The following is a 27,737-nucleotide window of genomic DNA, read 5'->3' on the forward strand; positions in this document are numbered from 1 at the left end:
ATTTAATAGCAAACAATGCGGCCGACCGATTTACGAATTTTAAATGATAGCCAAATTCAATCGTTTTCGATTGAATGAACTAAATCTGTAAAACATTTTTTCTCAGTGCTTCGTATAGCACTGAGTTTCACGACGTGATAACCTATCATGAACGAAATTGATACGGTGAAAATATGCCTCATCGAAATATTGGTTTTAGACCCCATGTTTTATTTGGACCAAATCCATTTCAGAAAATTTGGAGTCGATTTACACATGTCTGTCTGTCTGGCTGGTCTGCACGATAACTCTCGATGTGAATAATCGAGTTCATTCAAACTTTGGACATCTTAATATTTCTTCCAAACATAGCTTTAATTCGGAAGATGGGGAATATCGGTCCACTACTTCTAGTATCGGTCCACTCCTTCTGGAGGGTCACAATTTTCAATATTTTTAAATCCAATATCAGGCTAATGGAATATCCGATTTGGACCAAACTTTGCACAACATATTATCTTTACTGGGCCTAGATCAAGGAAGGGACCCATCAGTCCACTCACTCTGGTACTCACTCACTCACTGAGGGTCAAAATTGTCAATATTTATAAATCCAGTAACAGGCTAATAGAATGTCCGATTTGGATCAAACTTTGCACAACACTGAGCCTAGATCAAGTAGGAAGATGGGACCCATCGGTCTCACTCACTCTGGTACTCACTCACTCACTGAGGGTCAAAATTGTCAATATTTATAAATCCAATATCAAGCTAATGGAATGTCCGATTTGAACGAAACTTTGCACAACCCATTATCTTTACCAACCCTATATCAATTCGGACCCAGTAGCCCATTCCTTCTGGTACATGCCTCACAAATGGTTAATATTTTATAAAATTTTATTAACATTAAATCCGAAACCTCTTTAATAAAAAGCATTTTTCTTATATAAAGCTAATAATAAAATCTGTTTGTAATTCCGAAAACCTCCGCCCACCATTGGCTGAGGGTATATATCTGTCGGCAGCACCAATTGACACTTTTTTACGTGTTTATGCCCATTTTCTGGCAAACTGATTTATTAAGTCACTATAAACAACACAACACAGTTCGTACATTTAATCGTTCTGAACACGTTAATGTTAAAATGTGTATCGTAGACCTCTTACCTGGTGTAGGTTGTAAAAAAGTCTGGGCATATTTAACGCCTTTTTATTTATTAAAAATAATTTTTTACTTCTTTCCTAATCGAATACACCTTTTTAAAATTATTATTTGCATGATACCCTTTATTAAATTACTTAATTAATTACAATTCTTCAGCCATAAAATCATCAAGAAATCTCTCTAAAGCTGAAATATATTTTTTCATATCTGTAACTCTGGGTAGCTCCTCGCATACCAATGCCTTTTTATTTGTTCGGCAATTGTTATCGTTCCAACGATAATTGAAACGATCTAGATGGACACAATTTTCTTGACCTCGGCCGTTTGGCTCATTCGGTGCCCAGTTAGTGTAATCAAATTCTTCGCCATCATTAATCCATTTGAAGACAAGGCCAGTATCCGTGCTATAGGTACCCAAGGCACCAATCCAATAATACATTTTTCCTAAAAGGGAATATCAAACAATTAAAAACATTATAATGGGTCTGTTCCCGTACCCCAATACAAACATATTATAAGATCTTACCCGTTTTCTTCAAGACTTCCACTAGAGCATTTTGTTTTTCTTCACTCCGTATACTAACCAAACCCAAGCCTCTTGTTGAACATGCAGTTAGGGCCTCAAACCAGTTGTACTATATAATGATAATAGGGAATCTTAGCATAATGTATTTTTAACATACCCTAATATATAGCTTACATTGTCCTCATCGATTACCAAATATTTGCTTCCATCTGATGCATCATACCATTTTTCTTCGCCAAAAACGCATCGTATCGACAAAATAAAGAATACAAAGTATTTTAAATGTTGCGGAGCCAACATCATTTGTATTCGGTACACTATTTGCAATTGATTTTATGAAACAAGTCTATCAAGAATATCAACTAAAAAATAGATCTTATATAGTTAGAATGTAACACAGACGTCATAAGAGCTAATATTTGCTCAAGTGTGTACATGTACAAAATGTCGCAATTTATTTTTTCAAGATTTGCGAATATTGATCTTTATAGTGGATCTAAATGCGGAACATATGACGAAGGTAGGCATGTTCATTATATAAAAACAAGTAACAACATTATAAAGATCGGTCGGGACGAACTCTTTATACCTTCCACTATGAGGTAATAGTTCGGGACTTTCATAAATTATGGGTAGATTTTTGGTTAGGAAGATGTGTCCAAGGTTTCCTAAAATATCAAATAACTCCTCTTATATGGAGGCAATCATAAAATGCAGACAGATGTCGAATGCCAAATTTAATATACAGTCAATTCTTTTTAATTTGATGTGGCCGAATGCAGGGAGTTTGTTTGAATTACCTGAGTTTTTCAATAAAGCAAATTCTTGATCATTGTTATATGTTTCATACTACCGAAGTTCCATAAATCTGTTATTGAAATGCTAGGAATAAATCTAGCTTCTTGAAACATTTGGACATATTTAATGCCTCCTATCAAATCTACAACTGTTCTGGAATTTTAAAAATCATAAATAATTTCTCACGACACGGCCTTTCGATTACCGAGACACACAGGAATAGTAGGTAATGATAAAACCAATCTACTCGCCAGAAATGTTCTCCCCAATATAGACGTGATTAATTCCAAATCTTTTAGCACAACACGAGGGGCACACATGGGGTGATCCAAATGAAAACCAGTAGGGAACGCAGTAAAGTTGGACGGGGCCGACAATATGATACCCTTCACCACTTTGGGTATATCCAACAGAGGGAATCCTAACAGACGTTGCATTTTTGAGGGGCCATTGACATGAAATTACACATGTCATTCTGCAACCTATACTACATTTTGGTCAGATATAGAGTTGCTTCTTACAAAGGGACAAAATTATGTAATTAAATTTAAAGCAAAATATCGAAATGTAAACGGATTTCATCGAAACTTGTCACATGTTAGGTTACAGTTATTTCAGTATGTTTTTTGCATTCGGCCACATTTTGAGTTCTTCATTTACTTACAAATCCAAATTTCGGGCAAAGGGAAGGATATATAGGGACGAAAATATATATAGGAGGACGAAAATATATAACGATGAGTGTTACGAAATTTAACACTCATCGTTCTAGGCTCAAATCAGTACGCTATGCCAAATTTCGTGCAAATCGAAGGATATATAGGGACTTTGGTGCACTATTTACCAAAAATCGGACGAAAATATATATGGGAGCTATATCTAAATCGGAACCGATGTTCACCAAATTTTACACACAACTTTCTAGACTTAATTCAGTACGCTATGCCAAAATTCGTGCAAATCGAAGGATATATAGGAACTTTGGTGCACTATTTACCTAAAATCGTACGAAAAAATATATGGGAGCTATATCTAAATCTGAACCGATTTTTCCCAATTTCATTTCGTCTTTGGGTCAAACAAGTGAACTGTGCCAAATTTCATCCAAATCGGATCACAAATGCGACCTGTACTTTGATAACAAAAATACATGGACGGACATGCATAAATCGACTTAAAAAGTGATTCTATGCATATTCTCAAAAGAAAACATGTCTCTATCTCGTTTCCTTTTGCCTGTTACAAACATATGCACAAAGACATAATACCCTGTACCACAGTGTGGTGAAGGGTATAATTAGACTAAGCAAATCGTAACGCTTACCAAAAAATAAATCTGCTGGCACATTTACATAAGATTTTGTGCAAGGGAATCAGGGAATGACAGCGAAACGCTGCAACATTTCTGATGCCACTACTCGGACTTCGTACACAATTCTTGGGAAATGACATTACCTACGAACTAACCGACCTAAGTGGGTGTTTATGGAAAAGTCTTACGGATTTGGCTAAGAACACAGAATTCCTAGATGTGATGCTTTTCTATGAACTCTCTTCCATTCTAGAGAGCACAAAGGACCTTCCATTGCCTTAAGTGTACAGTAGTTCTGACTTACCTGCACAAATAACACTTGCAATTATTTCTGCGCAGGATAGTCTGTGCAGGAAAGAGCAGATATCTGAAATATCGCCTCAACGTGCACGCAAGTGAAATCGCTGCATTAAAAAGGGAACAGTGTAAAATTTTCTGGAATACGACTAAGTATCGGATAATGAAACAGAAGGATCATTGTTTTTACGTATATATTTATTACATGAAAAACAATAGTCGTCGTGTTTGGTTTTCAAAGTTAATTACTAAAAGGGAATACGTGAAAATTCTGAGCTGTGCTCTTAAACGAAATATTTTAAAGAGAATCTGAGAAAAAATACCAAAGAAGTGTATTTTGGGCAGCTATATTTTTATAATAAGGCTACATATATTTTATGAATTCATATAAAAAATTTATTTATTAATTAAAAAACATAACTGTTCGATAATTACTATCTGTGCGAGGTGCATATTTAACTGAACGGAATCTACGAAACCAAAATTGCATATAATTGGCTGTTACAGTATCGAAACCATAAACACCATTCACAATTTTAGCTACTTGGCTTGCATTTTCGCCTTTGACAAAGAAAAACTGTAAAATGTACCGAATTTTGTTCACTTACATTTTTAACATCCTGTAACTCACAACTGAATGCACCAAACAAAAAACAGCAAAATATTTTTTACTGCGAAATGTCACCCTTTCAACGAGCACAAATCGGAAATTGTTTGATCGATACTTTACGAGAAATCTATCAGCCATCTGCTGAAAAAAATAATGGATTTCTTTTTCTCCAACCTAATATACCTTGCTGAAATCTTCAAGAATACAACAACAAAAATCTTGAAGAATACAGCAACATAGTTGTATTTCTTTAAAGACAAAATTATTCAGAATCGATTTTCACTATTATTTGCAAAACAAAACATTTTTATAAACCCAAAATTTATTAATAAACCAGTGAGCGGAGCAGTATAGTCGGACGGGGCCGACCATGCGATACCCTACACAACTACCACGGAACTTTAACTTTCTGCGGATGTTTATTCCGATCCTGGACAATATTTTGAATATTTACAGATTCTTGCCCGATTAGAGAACACCTCGTCTTACACTGACATATTTTCCGAATATTCGGTACAGATTTTCTAATTACTTATCTAATTCGGTCCATTTCATCCCAAAATTATAGGCGTTGTCCTTGACCATAACTGTAACATCATAGAAAATTTCAAAGCTATATTTTCGCTCTCTAGTGTGGTAATGGTTTACTAAATAATATCGGAATACGTAAGCACCTGTAAATATTAAGGTGTAACTCCCACATCCGAGTACATACAACAATATATTTGGTATCAATTTAAATGTCAAGCACTCCACTTGAATATACTATAAACTTCTCAGGTATATGTCCTTCAGGAGAAAAATTTTGTAATAGAATACAAATTTTGTAATTTTTCACACAAAAGTCAGGGTCTATTTGACCCGCTTAATATTGGCCGATCTTTATTAAAACAGGCATGCTTATTTTTTGGTCCGATCCCCATCTTCATGTTAAATTTCGACCAGAAAACCCAACAAAAATTTAGCATATTTGGCCAGAACCTATCCTACATGCAAAATTTCGTAAAGATTGGTCCTTTACTGTGGCCTGTATCGTGTTTAAAAATGATAATGCACAGACAGACGGTCGGATACACATGTCTAGATCGACTCAGCTAGTCGAGATACGACGATCGGTATACTTTAAGGTGGGTCTAGGACAAATATGTCGCTGCGTTATAAACTCTAGGGGCTGCACAAAGCTATAATACCCTAACAACATAGTTATGTATGGTATAACAATTATAATTATAAAGCGATATAATATATCGAATATAGGGTTATGTGTAACATTACGTCAATTGATCACATAACATGGAAACTTTATATACACATTTGTTAATTACACATTAACTAACTGCAATAATGACAATCGGAACAGGTGTTTTGTTTTTCCAATAATAGTTTCAAACGCTATGTAAACTCGTTGCTTGTGATGTTACAAATTAAGATAATTCTGTATATAAAATCCATATAAATAATTTTATTTTCTAGTTGTATAATTTCCCTTGGATTGCTAAGAAGCGGAAAAAGAAAATGCAAAAATTTCAATATTTTAAATATTTTCTGGTAATTGTATTATCACTTCGAACAGTACTTGCCGAGGTGAAATGGTATACGGCACCAGATGGCAACAAATATATGGTTGATGATGGAAATACGGTAAGAAAGTCATAGAATAAAAGGATTTTTTTACTTTTCAAAAGAAATTTCCCATTTCCATGCCATTGAAATATAACCTACCAACAAATATATATAAAATTTTGATAAAGCTTCTTCAGGATTTATGAAAAAAATATAGTAACTAACGGATTTAAATAACTCAAATCATTTTCCCATATAGTATAATTGGTACGATTCCCTAACTGAATGTGCCAAAAGAGGTCTGACATTGGTGAGCATTACCACGGAAGAGAAAAACGAGGCCTTACTAACAGGCCTAAGACAGCTGAGTACGAAATAATAATATTTGATTTTTTTTTAATAATTCCATATTTCACATTCATTCAAGATATCTATGAATTCTGGCTGGGTGGTGTAGCTACTAATTTTCGTGACCGTGGTGTAGTTTTTAGTTGGATATCTTCGGGTGAAGATTTCGATTATACCTATTGGAGAGATAATGAACCAAATGGCAGGGGTGAAGAAGTATGTATCCATACTACCAGCGATGATTATCGTTGGAATGATCGCGATTGCTTGAATGCTAAATATAATTTACTTTGCGAAGAAATTCCACATGTTAATCAGCTGAAGAAATTCATAACCCTGATGGAAGATTATATTCATGGAATTTTAAGAATATAATTTTTTTATATTCAGACTTGAATTAAAATATAAATAAATTTTAACATGCATGATACTGTTTTTTACTCAGTTTTGTTTTGGACAGACCACTGTTTGATAATTTACTTCGAATGTTTAACTTTAGTGACTTATACACGAAGTTTGATTTGCGAAGAGTGTCCTATCTAGTTTATCTCCACTAAATATATAACGAATAAAAAACTCCATAACGAGTAGAATGTCTAAACATCCTATGAAAGTCCTTATGCAGGAAGGCAATTCGCAAATGTTTAGCAAAGTTCAATTTAAAGATAATTTTTAGATTTGATTTTTATGCCAATGACACTGTCAACAAAGAAAAAAAACACATTTTATAGGATTGTTTGCATTCATAGCAGAGAATAAACAAACATTTTTGTTTTTATAATAAATTTTTGGCAACTGGAAATAAAACAGATAGGGACAACCTTTTTAGAAATTAATCATGAGGGAACTATGCACATGATATCAGAGCGACCAAATAAGCTTGGATTTTTCAAAGAATATTTTTCAAAGCTTTGCAGACCAAATAAGCGTGGATTTTTAAAGAATATTTTTTTGAAGGACTATCAGACCAAATAAGGGTAAATTTGGTAACCAATATTTTTTCAAGGATTATCAGTTCTTAAAAGCCTGGATTTTTTAGACAATATTTATTCAAAAATTATCTGACCAAATAAGTTCGAATTTTTTAAAGAATATCTGTTGAAGGACCAAACAAGCGTAGATTTTTTAAATAATATTTTTTTAAGGACTTTCTGTCCAAATAAGGAGGATTTTTAAAGAATATTTTTTTAACGATTATCTGTCCAAATACCCGGGGATTTTTGAAGAATATTTTGTTCAAGGACGATTAGTCAAAATGACGTAGGGGATGATTTGCACCATGCAACGGATCCGATTGGCATTAACATTGCAAATCCCATTCTTATTATTGGTCCCTCTTTCATCTCAATTGTGGACACTGACCTCCCCGCGGTGTCACCTGGAGTAGCTACTACGATCCGAAATGACCCGAGTCTTACTCGGCCAACGTTAGATTACGACCTGTATTATAGCGGCAATGAAACGAGACATGCATTTGGCTGCGGATTTATGGTTAATAGGTGAATAAAATACCTCGTCTGTAGATTCACTCCAGTACGTGAGTGAATTGCTATAATCTGTATAAAAGTGAAATTCTTCTACATCATTTTCATTTACGCCCATGCTCTGACCGAAGACAAAGATGAGCAGATCAAAGACATATTCTACGAGCTCCTAGAAAAAACATATGACCGCTGACCTGCTAATGACATTTAAATTCTGCTAGGAGATTTTAATGCAAAAATTAGAAGAGCAAATATCTTTGGACTTACCATCGAAAAATTCAGGATCTATGAAGAAACATCCAGCAACGGCATGAGGCTGATTGACTTCCCGGTGGTACTTGTAGTAAGCAGCACCAGATTTAAGCATCTCGATATACACAAGGCCAACTGGCCTTCTCCCGAGAAATCAAATTGATTTTGTTTTGATAGACGGAAGGCATTCATCCAGTGTAGTAGACGTTTGAAAGATTTGAGGAGCGAATATAGATTCGGACCATTACCTTGTAGCAGCCAAGGTTCGCAAAGGTGTGATCTAGTGTAACACGGAAACTCGACGTCGAAAAGCTGCAACTTACCCACCTTCTTGACGAAAGCACTCTTTGTCCTGATAATAATATAGAAGCTCAATGGCAAAGAATTGCCCACTCCCTACAAACTGCTGCAAAATCAACACTTGGTTGCCAAAGACCACCATCAAGAAACCAATGGTACGATCAGGAGTGTTGTAATGCTACTGATGTGAAAAACGCAGCGTATGGGAAAACCCTGCAGACAGTAGCAACACGTAATGAGAGAAAGAATTAGGAGGAGAAATGAAGAGAAAATAAACGTATTTTCAGAAAAAATGAAGAAAGAACAAGAAAAGCGTGAGCAAATCGAGTAAACGAGTAAAACACCGAAGGTTTTGGTGCAGGCACATCCTTTTGTAGAGATGAAGACGGAAACCTGATGACAGATACAGACAGCGTACTGAGGATCTGGAAGTAGCATTTTACAAAGCTTCTGGTATCAAATAGCGTCAGTGCTGATTAGGAGCATGCACCAGCTGATAAGTACAATTTGGCTAGAGGAATTCATGCCCAATGATTGGAACATCAGCATCCTGAGTCGCGTGCACAAAAAAGGAGACAATACGATATGTGCCAACTATAGAGGAATAAGTCTCCTTCCCATCGCATATAAAGTGCTGTGTGAACGACTGAAGCCAATGGTCAATGACATTAGTGGACCACATAAATGCGTATTCAGACCTGTTGAATCCACCATAGGCCAGATTTTCACACTGCGCCAAATCCTGGAAAAGTCTCACGAAAACCACATCGACGCATTCCATCTATTCGTCAACTATAAAACCGTATTCGACATCCCTATTTTGCAGGAATGCCGAACGCAGACATGGCTTGAACGGATGTCTGCGTTCGGCATTCCTGCAAAATTAATAATATTAGGATAACTTTAAGTGGAACAACGTCAGAAGTTACAGTCGGAAAGGACTTTTGACAGTTTGTCGTGGGCCTGTTTAACATTATACTGGAAAAGGTCATACGAGAACAAAAATGACACTATGTACACTAAATAGCGTATGTTACTCGCCTACGCTGATGACATCGACATAATGGATTTAAAGCAGTTACCTTTGAACAAATTAAGAAGGAGTCTGTCAAAGTGAGTCAGACAGTAAATGGCGAGAAGTCCAAGCTGATGCTGTGGGTCAGTTTTGAGATTGTCAAAGATTTCATCTACCTCGACACCGCCCTTAACACAACAACTGTCATCAGTTTTGTGATTCGGAGGGGGAAAGTGTTGGCCAACAGATGCTACTATGGTATAAGTATGAAATTTAGAAAAAGATCATCTCTCACCAGATCAAACTCACCCTCTACAATACACTTATACTGCCCGTGCTGTTTTATTGACACAGTCACTCGTATCGAGCTGCAGGCTGCAGCTAATACTTTGGCCACGATGATGCCCCAGCTCAAAAGGCATATAAATGCGAGCCTGCTAATGGTTCACGCAGGAGGGGAAGGCCAAGAATAAGATGGAAATATCAAGAGGAAGATAACATATCGAAACACGGTCTTTCAATTTGGAAAAACTGAGCACTAGACCGGCACGCCTGGAAATCTTTTCTAAGCTTGATAATGGAACAAATGTTCTGTCTTGAGCAAGGTAAATATGTAAGATTTTTTTGAAGGACTATTAGCCCAAATAAACGTGCATTTTTAAAGACCTATCGGAGTTTTAAGCTGGGATATTTGCAAAATATTGTACATGGGTCTATTAGAGCTATTAGCTGGAAAATTTAAAATATATTTTCCAAAAGTGTATCAGATCAATATTCGTACAACATCAACTATATAAAGATCTATCAGATCTCTTTGCTTGGATTAAAAAAAATAAATTTTTAATTAATATATTTTTTAATAATATTACGTGCTTTGTTATCGTCAGCTGATGTATAAACACCTGTTAATGATATATGACTATAGTCCAACATTTTATCATTTATTTGAAATTAAATCCCAAAATGTTGGCCCCCTTGGATTATGTCTGACAGATCTGTCATAAAATGGAATTCATATATACAATTTATTATCTTTACTTGAAATAAAACAAGCACCCATCACACATTCCTAACAGAGCCTATTGCAGAATCTTTTTCACATGTCGTCATTTTTAATTCTTTGCTCTTGTTGCTGTCCTGCAAAAATTGTTGGTCGGTATTTCATCTTCTAGTCATTTTTCAGTTTTGTTATTTTTTCGCTTTTTCTCTGCTATGCTCCAAAGAATTTCAGTTTGGCAAAGCCATATTTCTTGATATGCTGCTGATAAAACTTACGAACGAACGACACTTGACATTGTCACACCGATGACATACACACGTCCGTATGTCTGTCTACCAGCCAGCCTGTCCGTCCACTTGTCTATCACTCACTCACTCTATTTGTACATGAGTGATGCTTGTGCTAGTGTTGAAGTTTTATAGCCTTGATAGCCCTTTTTCTCTTGTGATGATGATTTGATGGTTTTGCCACTTGACATGTGAGTGAGTGAGAACGCGTGTGAGTGTGTCAGTGATATTTGTATAGCAGTCACGCCAAGACATAAAAAAACGATTGCAAGTGTGCAAATTTTCTTCACTGTTTTTGTGTGGCTACGCGAATAAAACCACCATTTATTATGGTCTTACTCATGGGGAGACATTAAATGTCTTATGGATTGGAGGGTGATGAATTCATAGGCCAGCATGGACGGTATTATGCATATTGTTGACAGATTGATTGCATGACAATTCATTGGTGGTTTTTCGCAGAATTTCTAAGACTTTTGGTCGCGGGAGGATTTTAAAGAATATTTATTGAATTATTAGAAGGGCTATCAGAGCTATAAGCTTGGATTTCTACGGAGTAAATTTTTAAAGAAAATTTTTTAAAGAATATTTTTTCCAACGACCAACACAAGGCGTGGATTTTTTAAAGAATATTTTTTCAACGACCAACACAAGGCGTGGATTTTTTAAAGAATATTTTTTCAACGACCAACACAAGGCGTGGATTTTTTAAAGAATATTTTTTCAACGACCAACACAAGGCGTGGATTTTTTAAAGAATATTTTTTCAACGACCAACACAAGGCGTGGATTTTTTAAAGAATATTTTTTCAACGACCAACACAAGGCGTGGATTTTTTAAAGAATATTTTTTCAACGACCAACACAAGGCGTGGATTTTTTAAAGAATATTTTTTCAACGACCAACACAAGGCGTGGATTTTTTAAAGAATATTTTTTCAACGACCAACACAAGTCGTGGACTTTTAAAGAATATTTTTTCAACGACCAACACAAGTCGTGGATTTTTTAAAGAATATTTTTTCAACGACCAACACAAGTCGTGGATTTTTTAAAGAATATTTTTTCAACGACCAACACAAGGCGTGGATTTTTTAAGGAATATTTTTTCAACGACCAACACAAGGCGTGGATTTTTTAAAGAATATTTTTTCAACGACCAACACAAGTCGTGGACTTTTAAAGAATATTTTTTCAACGACCAACACAAGTCGTGGATTTTTTAAAGAATATTTTTTCAACGACCAACACAAGGCGTGGATTTTTTAAAGAATATTTTTTCAACGACCAACACAAGGCGTGGATTTTTTAAAGAATATTTTTTCAACGACCAACACAAGGCGAGGATTTTTTAAAGAATATTTTTTCAACGACCAACACAAGGCGTGGATTTTTTAAAGAATTTTGTTTTTAAGGCAATTTCTTAATAAAATTATTCTCAATTTAACTGGTCACCAATAAATATTATTTAAAATATTTAATGATCTTAACAGGAATTTCTTCATGATATGAATTACATCTAATCGGCTTATTTTACAAGGAATCATGCATGAATGTCATTCGATAATTTATTGTGTATTCAAATTACACAATATATATATATATATATATAAATACATACACACCTAAGTTTAACAATTATGTGCGTTCATTATTCATTTCAACAAAACTTCATTGTTTACATATTTGCCTGAAAGGGTTAATTTTAAAGTGTTTTATTTCTTTGTTTCCAATTTATACCGAAATGTTCACCTGGTATATTTTCAATTAGCACTTGACAGTGGTATTTACAAAGGCTTAATGGAGACTATACTTTATAATTTATTTGTTTTCGTTCATTTATTCATGATTCAATAGTAACTGTACGAAGTCCTTTGCTTATTGTTGTTGAGTTAAGGTGGGTGGGTGGTTGAAAATTTCGTAATTTATTTTCTATCTTTCCAAAATTATACCCAAATGAACTATAGTTTGTTTAATTTTAATAATTACTTGAACTGTTGTTCGTTCATCGGTTGCCATGGGGCAAAAGTTTTTAATCTTTTATTGAAAAGAAAAATAATTGTAGAGGAGTGAGAAGGGAGGTGAGAGGAAGTAAGGAAGAATTATAATAGGAAAATTATGCCAAAAACACACAGAGGATTTCAAAGCAAAATATTGTTGCCAATTTCGAAGACGTTTATTAAATGAAAATAAACAAAGAATAAGAAGCAATAATACTTTGTTTTCAATTTTCAGTTGTTCTTTATACTTTTTTTTATAGATTTAAAGTATGTCAAAGGCACACTAGGGATTTTTAAAGAGTTTTGCAGTATTGTTGTTCGAGTTGAATGATAGTTTACTTTTAATAATATATAAAAAAGCGAAACTAAATATAAAAATAATAATATTAAAAAAATGGAAAAACGCAGTTGTAATAGCTTTTGAAAAAATAGTTTTAATAGCCCATGGAAAACTATTTAAAAAACAAGTGAATAAAGCGTTAAGTTCGGCCGGGCCGAACTTTGGATACCCTCCACCATAGTTATACTGACAGATACATGCAATGAAAATATAGGGAACATACCAGAAATTGGGCATATATCGATAATTCTACAAACCGATATGTACACCAAATACAAATTTCAGCAATTTTTAATGGGGATTTTTTCCTAAAATCTGTAATCTCCAAAAAGTGGACTGATACTGATAACGCATGATAACGTATAAAATCCTCAAACTACTGTAATTTAGATTACAAAGTTATATGAGGGTATGCCTAAAGGGGGACCAATATTGATTACATAGTGTAGGAAATAGTGAATATTTGGGATTTATCATTATATGAGGGCTATGCCTAATTTATGACCGGTATCTCAATTCTTTCCTTCAGGAGGTATCACTATATTGAGGAGATGCCTAAATGTCTGCCGATATATCTCATTGTAGTCATGTTTTAGTTTTTTTTATCACAATATCTTTAGAATGCGGAATGCTTACAACAGATGGCTAAATTAGTCTTTGTATGGTAAAAATTGACTATTCCCCGTAAAGACTACCCAACCGCAACGTACGGAACAAATCATATCTAAATCTGAACCGATTCTTATTATACCTAGCCCACGGTACGCTATAGGTGTAAAAGGTGCCCCAAGAACCTTTTACTTAAAATTTGACGAAACAATATATAGGAGCTAAATCTAAATCTAAACCGATTTCAACTAAACTTGCCACAAGTTATGTTATAGTAACTTCAGTACGTAGAGCAAAATTTTGTGCCGATTGGACCCACCTTGACGAAGCATTTAAATCCAACTTCTAGTTTATACTAACATCAGTACGTTGTGCAAAATTTGTGTCAATTATGTGTAAAATCGGACGAAAATATACTTGTAGAAGCTATATCAAAATCTGAACCGATTTCAATGAGACTTGCCAGAAATTAACTTATATTAACTAAAGTGCATTGTACCAAATTGTGTGGCAATCAGACAAACTTTGGGTCTTTAGTGCACAATTTACATACACTCGGAAGAAAAACAATATATAGGAGCTATATCTAAATCTGAACCGATTTCCACGAAACTGAACACACATAATTCTAGACCTAATTCATTACGCTATACCAAATTTCGTGCAACTCAAAAGATATATAGGGACTTTGGTGCAACATTTACATTAAATCGGATGAAATTATATATGGGAGCTATATCTAAATATGGGCCGATTTTCAGGAAACTTAACACATATCATTCTAGACCTAATTCATTACGATATGCCAAATTTCGTGCAAATCGAAAGATATTGCACATTAAATCGAACGAAAATATATATGGGAGCAATATCTAAATCTGGACCGATTTTCAGGAAACTTAGCACACATCATTCTGGACCTTATTCAGTATTCTATACCAAATTTAGTGCAAATCTAAAGATATATAGGGACTTTGGTGCACCATTTACCTTAAATCGGACGAAACTATATATGGGAGCTATATCTAAATCTGAACCGATTATCTCGAAAATTGGCACACTTTATTCTGGAACTAAGTCAAATTTCGTGCAAATCGAAACATATATAGGGAATTTGATGCCCCATTTACCTTAAATCAGACAAAAATATATATGGGAGCTATATCTAAATCTGAACCGATTTTTCCCAATTTCAATAGGGTTCGTCCTTGAGCCAAACAAGTGAGCTGTGACAAATTTCATCCAAATCTGATAATAAATGCGACCTTACGTTGTTTACAATTTAACATGGACAGACAGACGGACGGACATGCATAAATCGACTTAAAAAGTGATTCTCTGCATATTCTCAAAAGGAACCATGTGCCTATCTCGTTTCCTTTTGCCTGTTACAAACATATGCACAAAGACATAATACCCTGTACCACAGTGTGGTGAAGGGTATAAATATATTCTTATCTACACGTCTTTTACAATCCTTTAAAAATATTGCTGAAACATCCACGTCTATTACAATGCTTTAAAAATATTGCTCAAATATCCACTTCTCGTATTGGTCCTTCAAAAACATTCTTTAAAAAAAAACACGCCTTGTGTTGGTATTTGAAAAAAAATATTCTTCAAAAAATCCACGTCTTGTGTTGTTATTTGAAAAAAATTTTCTTCAAAAACTCCACGTCTTGTGTTGGTTTTTGAAAAAAATATTCTTAAAAATATCCACGACTTGTGTGGGTCCTTGAAAAAAAAAAAAAATTCTTTAAAAAATCCACGCCTTGTTTTGGACCATGAAAACATATTCTTTTAAAAAAAATTCACGCCTTGTGTTGGTCCTTGAAAAAATATTCTTTAAAAAATTCACGCCTTGTGTTGGTCCTTGAAAAAATATTCTTTAAAAAATCCACGCCTTGTGTTGGTCCTTGAAAAAATATTCTTTAAAAAATCCACGCCTTGTGTTGGTCCTTGAAAAAATATTCTTTAAAAAATCCACGCCTGTTGATAGTCCTTGAAAAAATATTCTTTAAAAAATCCACGCCTGTTGATAGTCCATTGAAAAAATATTCTTTAAAAAATCCACGCCTGTTGATAGTCCATTGAAAAAATATTCTTTAAAAAATCCACGCCTGTTGATAGTCTTTGAAAAAATATTCTTTAAAAAATCCACGCCTGTTGATAGTCCTTGAAAAAATATTCTTTAAAAAATCCACGCCTATTGATAGTCCTTGAAAAAATATTTTTAAAAAATCCACGCCTGTTGATAGTCCCTGAAAAAATATTCTTTAAAAAATCCACGCCTTGTGTTGGTCCTTGAAAAAATATTCTTTAAAAAATCCACGCCTTGTGTTGGTCCTTGAAAAAATATTCTTTAAAAAATCCACGCCTTGTGTTTGTCCTTGAAAAAATATTCTTTAAAAAATCCACGCCTTGTGTTGGTCCTTGAAAAAATATTGTTTAAAAAATCCACGCTTTGAAGAACTTTCAGTCTTCAGCCAATTATGCTGTCACTTATTTATAAATGACAAATGTAGGCCATTCCGTTTCACAACCATTCCAATTATACCACAAAGATTATTAATGAACATCTCACCATCTTTCAAATGGCAAAGAAAATTCTATCACAAATGAAAACTTGGTTAAGAAGAAACGTCTAAAGTCTCAAAAGGAAATAACATTTTCTAATAGTCACTTTGGTGTCAAAGGACAACTTCATCACCACCGCGCAAATGTTTATTCATTTAATAAATTATAATGAGGTTATATACATACATTTATATTTAGGTAGCTGTTTCCTTGTGTTATTTGTTATTGCAGTTCATTTCTTGTTTTGGAATAATAATTAAAAAGCCGAGGTCAAGCATAGTGGAGGTAGAGTGCTTCAAGCTAAAAGTAATTGTTTCTTTTGCAGAAAAGGGTCTACTTCAAACAAGTTCTTTAGATTTCAAATTAATAATTGAAAGTGTGTGTTAGCCAAGGAAATTAATTATGACCCATTTCAGGTGATGTTGTTTGCGTCGAAATTCAATGCTAATTGTTAGAACACAAATATTTGTGTTTTAACAACTTTATATAGACGTTGTCAATTTTTGTGGAGCTTTGTAAAAAATTAAGTGAGTGTCTCTATTATTATTTACAATATTATTTCTCGTTAAACAATACTCAATTGTAGTCTTCCAGTCAAATTCAATACAATTTTTTAAACGAAATTCCAACGAAAGCAATTGTAAAACAATTAGGCAAATAAAGAAAAAGCTGAAGGACCTTGAGATGAGTTTATATTTATCGTTTTTTTTCCGCAGTGTGGCCTAATACACAGTCAACGCAGTATGTGTTCAAATATATTAATTGTCAAATTACTAGTTATGAAAAAGTATACGAATTTGTTGTATTGTTGTTAATAAGATTTGATTTCTTTTTTTGTGTTGTTTTAACACTGTTGGTATTAAATAATTTGGCATATAACAAAATTAATGGATTTCGATTTATTAATTAGTAACGAAAATAATGTTGGTAAACTATAATTGATTAAAAAGAGATATAAATTGGCAAATAAACCCCATTTAATGATTATAACCCTTTAGGGTTATTGACTTTGCTCAAAAATTAGCAAAATGGCGAACCTAGAAACTTTATTTTTGAAAATCGTCTATTTTCGACGGAAAACCAAGTGGGATAAATAAAGAATAATAAAGAAGACCGTGACCGGTGTTAACATTTGGAAACGATTGGATTTGCCGTCACATGCTGCTAACACAATAAATCGGTTATGTCTTCAAAAGTTGTTGAGATTTTCACTTGAAATTTTATTGAAACATTTTTGAGAAGTTATATATACCAATTTTAAAACCGAGAATGGTTGGATTATTTATGGTATGGTTATGGTATGATTATGGTAGGACCATGAACATACTGAAAAAGTGCCCAAAATTCCCAAAATATCGATTTGGGTCAATATTAATTGATGTGGTGGTACCGTTATATTGGAGCTAGCCAAAAACTTGCATCAATATTAATAACTTTTGGTAGGGATATGTGTAATATAATGAGAACCCAAAATACCAAATTACGGCCAATTCGGTTGAAAAGCGTGTCCAAAATACAGAATATTACGATATGCAGTTACATGCAATACCAAAGAGTATTTGCAATGTCAGTGCAAAATTTCAAAGGTCTATTTTAAATATTGCCATCCCTATTGTGATTTAAACTGAGTCGTTTATTTTACCCTACACATCTATGTTGTCAGGGTATTATCGCTTTGTACCGCGAAATATTGGTCCAAGACCCAGCTTTTAGTAACCGATAGTCATATCTCGACTTGCTAAATCGAGCTGTACGTCGGTCTATACATTTTAATTGTAATTTGTAAACAAGATACAGGCCACAGTTATGAACCAATCGTCACGAAATTTTGCATGTAATATTAATATGTTAATGTTAATAATATTTAACATGCTTTCGTTGTATAATTTGTTGCCATTTTAAAGGAATTTTTCTATAATTTCTCTGATTCTATCGACATTTTCGACGACCTGCCTGCCCGTGCGAGGTGCATCTTTAACATCAAAATTACCTGAACGGAATCTACGAAACCAAAATTGCACATAATTGGCTCTTACAGTATCGGAACCATAAACACCATTAACAATTTAAGCCGCTTGGCTTGCATTTTCGCCTTTCTCTTTGCTAACTTCAATTTTTAACACCCTATAACTCACAACTGAATGCAAAAAAAAAAACGTCTGATACAACATTTTGCACTGCGTACTGAATTAGGTCTGGATTGATGTATACGAAGTTTTGTTGGAATCGGTTCATATTTTGATATAGCTCCCATATATAGTTTCGTCCGATATTAGGTAAATGGTGCACCCAACTCCCAATATTGGTCCGGTTTAAACAAAATTTTGCATAGCAAATTGGTTTAAATTGGTTCAGATGTACATATATATCCCCTAAAATATATAGCCGGATTTCACACAAATATTACACCAAAAATTCAAGTTTGCCAGATTGACATGAAAATACTGATTTAGTTTGCTATATATGCTACTCCAAAGATTTTACTATAGGGTAAAGATCCGATGATTGCGTTGGCCATTTTAAAACCCTGATTTTTGACTCCTAATCCGATCCATTCTTCATAAATCTCGTATACGTATCGAACTCCATAAAAATAAAAACAGTACCCCTGCCATGTTGTAGCCTGAGCCTTTAATTTTTTCACGATTTTTTCATGTTTGAAGCGTTAATATTTAACTTTAATTCATCCGAGAGCATAATATTTCTCCACTGAGTCGGATTCCAATTAGTATCTTTTCAGAAATAAGAGAATTTTCTTGAGAGTCCGGGTAAGTAGGCCTGCTACCACGCTTTGTACTTGAGGTTATATCCAATGATAACCGTCTCACAAAGTCCGTTGAAATGGATATTCTTTACTGCTATGATAATTTGTTGATCAGTACGATCTGATGATCTTTTGCAGTCTTCTTCCATGCTGAACTGTCACTACTGATATAGTTGCATAAAATCATCATATAATTCAAGAAATTGCTGATTTATTCATGGCTATTTCTCCCCGAAACATGGCCCATTACTGATAATCATTCGTACCCAAATACTTCAAAATACCGAATATTGGGGGTACCGTTATATATGCGATACCCTAAAAAGTTAACCAGTATTGATCATTTTAAATATTAAATTAAATTCAATTAGGTTAAAAAACGTTGCCAAAATAACGTATAATTGGTACCGTTATATGAGGGCTACATCAAAACCGATATATCCCATTTGTAATGCCAAACGTCCTACGCGTCCATTTTTTGTACTTACAAGGGACATCTATAGTCTGATGATTGGTTAACATGTATGGGATCGACCACATCCTTATTTTTGTATTTTTATACCCTCCACCATAGCATGGAGGGTATATTAATTTTGTTTTTCCGTTTGTAACGCATCGAAATAATCATTTCCGACCCTATAAAGTATATATATTCTTGATCAGCGTAAAATTCTATGACGATCTAAGCATGTCCGTCTGTCCGTCTGTCTGTTGTAATCACTCTAGCGTCTAAACGAGTTGAGATAGAACGCCAACATTTTGCATAGAGTCGTCTTTTGTCTGCAGGCAGGTTAAGTTCGATGATGGGCTATATCGGTCCAGGTTTAGGCATAGCTCCCATATAGGGGTACCCCCAAATTTTCAGTATTCGGGGTTCTTGAGCGCGTTTTTCAACCGAATTCGCTGAAATTGGATACTTTGAGTTCTTATTGCGTAGCAAATCTCTCCACTAAAAATTATAAATATAGGTCCATTTTTTCGGGTAGCCCCCATATAAGGGTACCCTCCAATTTTCGGTATTTTGGGGTTCTTGAGCACGGTTTTCAACCGAATTCGCTGTAATTTGGTATTTTGTAGTGGTATATGGTAACAAATCTCCCTACCAAAAATTATTAATATTCACCCCCTTTTAGAGGTAGTCCCCATATAACCCCCTTTTTTATTTTAAAATAGTTAGCTGATTTTTTCCGTGTATTGGGGTAATCCCATATAGCTGTATTCGACCACAGTAGGGGTATATCCGTAGACGAAATTTTCATTTCATACCCCTCATAGTATGGAATTCTAAAACGAGTTAGTCGATTTAGCCATATGTTGAAATAATTTTTCTCTTGGAGGATATCGACATAAAAACTAGAACGTGAGGACCCGCATTTAGGCCCAGGTCCTATATAAAACATCCTACCTATTTAATATTTAGCGTGATGGACGGTAATGGGATTCAAAACTAAAATATTAGCTTGGAATTGAGCTACATCGACCCTTAATTAGGGCTAACCCCTTATATAATGAAAACACCAAGTAGTTGTTAATTCCTACACAATGTTGTCAATATTGGTCCCGCTTTAGTATGCCTCATATATAATATTGCCCTCTAAATTGGAGTATTTTCAGCATTTTATACACATGTTTCACAGTACCATGCGTTAATAATATATGTCAACATTTTAGGGTTTTGGGATTTTAGGAAATTAGTTTACAACAATCGTTTGGAAGAATTGTAGTTATATGTATGTTCCCTATGTTTTCATTTAAAAAAATTGTCAGTATTTCTATGGTGGAGGGTATCCAAAATTCGGTCCGGCCGAACTTAACGCTTTTTTACTTATTTTTTTACTTGGTGAATGTTGCGGGTATACTAAAATATTCACAGAGTTCACGAAATTTGCTTGGTGTGTCGTATTGTCGGCTATGTCCATATTCAGTTTTTTAGGACGCACAAAGAAAGAACAATATATTTTACAAATTTTTTTACAAAGATATAAAGCCTTTTCTGTATAAAATGTATTTTCGCCCCTCACCAAGGGGGAGAGTATGCCTTCTGCATGCTCTCCAATTGGTACAGTACTTCGGTGCTGGAGCGCTGTTGGGCGCTTTTCCGCCTGTGGCTCAGCCACTGTGAGGTAGGCCTATTGGCAGGAACTCACATTAAACTCTTCAAGATACTGTATAAAATGTATTATAAAAAATTCATCACGCCAAAACTTACAAGCTAGACCTATTGCGAGTTTCTAATTTCCAGGAATATCCAGCTTCCAAAATCTTGTTGCACAGAGTATTTTATGTTTAATATTTTAAATTTTATATTTTCTAATTAGTATTTTGTATTTTTGTACCCTAAATTTTACAGTTTCCGGGTATATATACACTTGTGTTTCATGTCCATCATTGTTGGGTTTTGACCGTAATATTTTTACAAATGATATTCTATTAATAATGTCACACGTACGAAATCTATTTGTCAAAAGTTCAATAACTAACCATAATTTGCAATAACGATGATGATTAATGGATAACTAACATATATCCGCACTACTATTCTTCTGACATGACCTCAAATATTCAATTAACAAATCACAACATTGTCATACCAAATTTCGATCTTCTTTGGACATGGTTTTGTTGCTATAAAGTAATTTGTTTAAGTTGTTGTTGAGTACTTTACAATATATTTGCAAATAATTTATGATGTCTGTGGACGTGTTAAAATATTCATGAAATCTAAGGCAAAGTAACACTTACAAGCAACGAACACTTTGACACACACACACAAATACACAGCATAACGCCTGAAAACATAAATTTGAAAAAGCCAGACATGAAAAGTCCCATTGTGTCGAATGGATCAGATAAATTTACAAATTTCATTACAAATATCTGATAAATCCAGAGCGCGTGACTAACCCACAATTTGAGAGGTTTGAACGATAAATAATCGGTCAATCAGAAAAGGCAGAGTAAACAAAAAGTCTTGTTCACTTTGATTCCAAAACGAATAATCCAAAACAATCTGAAACACCTCCGAACTATTTATTATACTGTCAGTGCTCCATCGCTGGGTAAGTGGTACTATTGACCCAAGCGTAATCGTTAACGTTTGTTGTGTGAATTTGAAATGAAAACGAAATGACGATGATGGTTGATTGGTAGTGGTACTTCCGTTGATGCTCACGAAGATAATAACGATTTTGATAAACACGATGATGATAATAATGGGCATTTCATTGGAAATGCACATTCAAGTGTAAAGGTTACCCTGATGCCAATGGGGGGGTTATTTGGGATCAGTGTTATGATGGGTTTTCCCATTGTTGTTGGTTTTGTTGTTTTGTATTATACTATGTTTTGCTGGCATTTTACGAATAATATACCTCTCCAGTTTTCGTCCATCACAAAACATGATTAATGATTTAAGTAAATTATTTTGTTCCATTAATGACTATATGTATGCTCCCAAAATAAGATTTACCTACATCAAAAATAAAAAAACGTGTTTCCAATATGTGTTAAAGTTGTAAATGAAACGAATACATGGCGATGTATAACGATTCACTTAACGATTGGTTATTAATTTTTAATTTAGGGTATATTTTTCTGTGTTACGCTTTGACTTCTTCCATTCCGTCAATGGTGTAAGATACTTAGGTCATTCTTATAGAAACGCTTTAATTTACAACAATAAATGTTTATAGTAGTAACATTATAATTATAATATGTACAATTTATAATTTACTGTATAAGTAGTAAAGTCGGACGTGGCCGACTATATGATACACTTTACCACTTTGGGTATATTCTAGAGATGCATCCTAACAGACGTCGGATTTTTGAAGGACGACAGTTCAAAATTATGTAAATCGATTTAAATCCAACTATTCAGTACAAAGCTCTGTTCAAAATTTAATGTCAATTGGATACCAGATCATTATTTGGTGCACAATTAAAATTAAGTCAGTCGAAAATTTCTATATATGGGAACTATATTTTCATCTGCACCAATTTTTACAAAACACAATATGATGATAGATATAAAGCTACGGCCCTGATTGGCTTTCAAATAGTTATCTTGGTCCCTCTTTCATCTCAATTGTGGACACTGACCTTGCTGCGGTGTCACCTGGGGTAGCTTTTTTCATAACCCGTTGAAATAGTGAGCTGATATGTGCCGCGAGTTCACCCATAAGAACTATAAAAAATGGGTTTAGGCGTCGGGTTAGTTGCCCACACTCGGAAAACCCCTCCTACTATGAAAAGCAAAGAAAAAGAAAACCAAACACCCCTAATGTTGACGACCACCGTAAACGTATAAAGGACCACGATCTGCGAATCAGCATTTGGAATGTGCGCTCGTTGTACAGAACAGGCGCAGTTTTCGCTTTGGCGGATGTACTCAAGAAGTACAAACCCGTTATAATTGCCTTACAGGAAGTGCGATGGCGTAACGGCAATCATCTCGGTATACACAAGGCCACCTGGAGTTCTACTCATCAAGTAACGAGAAATCAAATTGATCATATTGTGTTCTAGACGTTCGATCGATCCGAGAAGCGACTATCAGATCAACACCTTGTGACAGCCAAGGTTCGCACACGTCTTAATTTAGTAGCAAAGGTGCGATCTAATGTAGCACGGAAATTCGACGTCGAAAAGCTGCAAACACAACATATGTCAGAAGCCTACTCCGCTCAACTTACCCACGTGCCAGACGAAAGCACTCCTTGTCCCGATAATAACATAGGAGCACAATGGCAAATAATTTCCCACTCTCTACAAACTGCATCAAATAAACTATTGTGTTTCTAAGTTCACCACCAAGAAACCCGTGGTACGATCAGGAGTGTCGTAATGCTACTGAGGCGAAAATCGCAGCGTATAGGGCGGACAGTAGCAACAGGTAATGCGATAGAGAATTATGAGGAGAAAAGGAGAGGAGAAACGTATTTGCAGAAAAAAAGAAAGACCAAAAAAAAACATGAACGTGCGCAAATGGAAATGTACAGGAGTCAGAATGAAGTCCGGAAATTCTACCAATGAGTAAAACTCCAAACCGAAGGCTTGAAGATGGATATCTTGGCACTTGTAAAATATAATAAATTGGACATTCCATTATCTTAATATTAGATGTGCACATTTTCAAAACTATGTCACTTTGTGGGAGAGGTACAAGAAGAAGTGGACCCAAGGTGGATCGGACTTGATGTAATCTTGTTAAACATATTACGATTTACATGTTTTCAAAATATTGACCCTTTATACTGGATGTTAATTGGGCGTTATATGTTGTTAATTGGGCGAACCGAGAGGCCTTAACGTAAATCCAGCCAAGACGGATTTACGTCTTGTATTTACGTCAAAAATGGCTGACGAAAAGAAAAAAAGGAGAATGCGTGTTTAGCCATCACCGCCAAAGTACTATTCTGAGCATGAGTGTCCTATACAGAACAAGGAACGGCTAGACAAAGTCCACAGATATAAGTCCTTCTGCAGAAGGACCATTGGACAATTGTTGTCCACAAGACAGAAATGGACAAAAATGTAATATAAAATCTTTGCAGAAAGTCCGTATATGTGGGTCAATTAGGACAACACCAACTAGAGCTTTGGGGAAAATATAGCATATACATCCAGCCGTCATAGCTTTCAGACTTAATGCTATAAACGAGGGGATCTACACCAGACACATAAGACTGCACCATAATATATTACAAGCCATAATTGCATTCTCAATTGGTAGTTATGAGCCTAATACTTGAAATAAGAATAATCACAAAATGTGAATCTATGATATCAGGCAGGGACTCATGGGAGAGCGGAACACAAGCAAAAATGTCCCCTGGTAACTTTTGTTACTCAGATGGCTGACAGCTAGCAGGAAAGTCAAGCCTTCTCAAACTTCTCAATCCAATTCTTAGGAAATTACACCTTTGGAGAGACTTCACAAACAAAACAGAATTCCTTGGAGTTTAGGACAATCCTTCTCTAGAGCGTACAACAGGCCACTTACATGCTTAAGTGTATATCCTAGAACCAGTGTGGAAAATGTTACAATACCTAATGCAGGACTGGACCCTTTTACGAAGGTTATGTCACATTAAAAAAATGTTACCAATCTACATTAATTCTATTGTAAAAAAATCGTATACACATTCGAGTCTAAAATTTTCAAACATTTTTTATATGATCGAATCACCTGCGACATAAAAAGTAGGCACACTTTACACGATCGATTGAAAATATAAATCAACGAAATTGGGCCAAAAATGTCGACGTCAATGTCGTGGAAATTTTTTCGTGACATCTCAAATGTTCGTGAGGCAATTAAGCGATGAGGGTAGAAAAGCCATTAAAAAGCCGCTATTTATTTAACTAATCTCTCCCACAATTGTGGATCGATTTTATTGCTATGAATACAAATGCCTCCTATTATGATGGTGATGATGATACCTTGACTTAATTAAATGTGTTAACCTGTTTTCTTTTTTGTTTTTCTAATTTAGGCTTTACGTTTTGAAGTGCTCTAGAGAGTCTAGATAACAGTAATTAGTGGCCAAAATCTAGACACAAATAAACTTGACATTGAAATCGATGTTAAGCTATGCAAAGGAATTTATTTTTAAACAAAAAAGGTTGTGTTTCATGTTTTGTGCTGCAAACGTAGAGCAAGTGACGCTTCATGGTTTTTATGAAGCGGCATAGTGCGTTTGGTGTGTGCTATGTATGTATTAGGGTGGAATGGTATAAGGTAATATTACGACCTCCCATTTAGGGTACAATATATCGTTTGTAACACCACGATATATTCACCGAAGATCCCATAAAGTATATTTGTCTATTCGTCGTGGTAGTCCCGATAGGGATCGGATATATTCACCGAATATTCACCATAAAGTATATTTGTCTATTCGTCGTGGTAGTCCCGATATATTCACCGAAGATCCCATAAAGTATATTTGTCTATTCGTCGTGGTAGTCCCGATAGGGATCGGAATATTTATGCTAGTCATTTGACATTCTGCATATGGGCGTGTAAGTGACTGCGGAAGTGCCCATATACATTGCTACTACTTCTAGAGTGCTTGGAAGCTGATATATCGGCCTACGGATATCGGATATAGTCATTATAAAAATGTACCCTCCAATATTAAGCTTTTTAAAAATGTTTACAAGTTCCTAACCAAATTTTCCAATCTTATTGTTCGTAATTTGTTGTTTCGATTACTCCATGATATAACCTCCATATATCTTTTAGGTATCTAAATATATTTATGTATTCTGATGGTTGAGTGTACAAAAAAAAAATCGAACTGGATGGATTTATTGAATACAAAAAAACAAAAAAATTAATTGAGACTTACGCCTTAAATTGAAACCACCCCAATGTTCACTACGGCTCATATAACATATTTCTGGTATTCTAATACAAAAAATTATCGATCATCTTTGGTTTATCTTCATACATGACTTGACGATTTCTTGCAATTGGCTTTTGTGGTGTAATTCTCGGTTTGGGTTTTTGAGTTTTTTTCGATGGACTTTGGTGGTTTCAAACGCATAACACAAAATTTTGGGCATTTCATTTAATGTTTGTGTTATTTATTTTAAAGTTTTTTGATTTTTATATTTTCAAACTGACGATAAGAGGAGTTTCAATGTCAGTCCAATTAAAAAGCAAACACACACACCGAAGAGAAGTAGACGCATCAAAATATTACCAGCTATTGGAGGCAGTATTGTGCGCACAAATTTTGTGTATATATAAGCCGCCGGCATTTAACGAAACTATAACAATTCAATTTGATCTTTTGCAGCATAAGGTGCAGTTAGGAAAACAATACTAATATGGTGGGTATTACGAAAATCACCAAATTATTATTTTGAAATATTTTATTTAATTTTAACTTCTTTATTTTAGAAATTCACTTTGGCTTTGGTTTGTGCCCTTTTGGGTGTTGCTGCTGCTGATGTATCCCACTTGAGTGGCGCCTATGATTACCCAAAGCAGGACTCCGGTTACAACTATAATGGTCCAGTCCAGCAAGGTGGTTATCATTATGAGGCTCCAGCTCAACCCCAACAAACCTATTTGCCCCCTGCCCAGCCTCAGCAAACTTACTTGCCTCCTGCCCAACCCCAACAAACCTACTTGCCTCCTGCTCAACCTCAACAAACCTACTTGCCTCCTGCTCAACCTCAACAAACCTACTTGCCTCCTGCTCAACCTCAACAAACCTATTTGCCTCCTGCCCAACCCCAACAAACCTACTTGCCCCCTGCCCAGCCCCAACAAACTTATTTGCCTCCGGCTGAGCCACAACAAACCTACTTGCCCCCTGCTCAACCTCAACAAACCTACTTGCCCCCTGCTCAACCCCAACAAACCTACTTGCCCCCTAGTGAAGGTCTTGGCCAAGATGGTTATCATTATCGCACTGTCAAACGTTACCGTTTCAAATCTCATTAAATATTGAATGAAATGCCTGTGCCGTGATCTACATATTTCGATTGTGA

The 27,737-nt window shown here is 34.9% G+C and overlaps 2 protein-coding genes across 2 annotated transcripts; one reads left to right on the forward strand and one right to left on the reverse strand.

Annotated features, from left to right (window-relative positions):
- Positions 1-1,289: 1,289 nt before the first annotated feature.
- LOC133337198 (lectin subunit alpha-like) lies at positions 1,290-1,976 on the reverse strand. The gene is made up of 3 exons (XM_061545454.1): positions 1,848-1,976; positions 1,674-1,782; positions 1,290-1,591 (listed from the first exon to the last, which is right to left on the reverse strand). Exons 1-3 carry the CDS (start codon positions 1,974-1,976, stop codon positions 1,290-1,292), a joined length of 540 nt encoding a protein of 179 aa, XP_061401438.1.
- A 208-nt stretch (positions 1,977-2,184) lies between these two features.
- On the forward strand, positions 2,185-27,690 carry LOC133337199 (uncharacterized). Its single transcript, XM_061545455.1, has 5 exons — positions 2,185-2,193; positions 6,164-6,331; positions 6,513-6,621; positions 6,681-6,817; positions 27,142-27,690. Exons 1-5 carry the CDS (start codon positions 2,185-2,187, stop codon positions 27,688-27,690), a joined length of 972 nt encoding a protein of 323 aa, XP_061401439.1.
- Positions 27,691-27,737: the final 47 nt, after the last annotated feature.

Source organism: Musca vetustissima, unplaced genomic scaffold, assembly GCF_032173495.1.
Source record: "Musca vetustissima isolate MV318-11 ecotype Yass unplaced genomic scaffold, APGP_CSIRO_Mvet_v1 utg8643, whole genome shotgun sequence".
Lineage (NCBI taxonomy): Eukaryota > Metazoa > Arthropoda > Insecta > Diptera > Muscidae > Musca > Musca vetustissima.

Excerpts from the sequence above, each read along its gene's own strand:
- LOC133337199 (XM_061545455.1), top strand. Across the intron at positions 6,622-6,680 it reads AACAGGCCTAAGACAGCTGA|ATATCTATGAATTCTGGCTG; the intron begins GTACGAAATAAT and ends CATTCATTCAAG. Across the intron at positions 6,818-27,141 it reads CAAATGGCAGGGGTGAAGAA|AAATTCACTTTGGCTTTGGT; the intron begins GTATGTATCCAT and ends TCTTTATTTTAG.
- LOC133337198 (XM_061545454.1), bottom strand. The coding sequence starts at position 1,976 with ATGATGTTGGCTCCGCAACATTTAAAATACTTTGTATTCTTTATTTTG. Across the intron at positions 1,783-1,847 it reads TGGTAATCGATGAGGACAAT|TACAACTGGTTTGAGGCCCT; the intron begins GTAAGCTATATA and ends ATCATTATATAG. Across the intron at positions 1,592-1,673 it reads GGAAGTCTTGAAGAAAACGG|GAAAAATGTATTATTGGATT; the intron begins GTAAGATCTTAT and ends ATTCCCTTTTAG.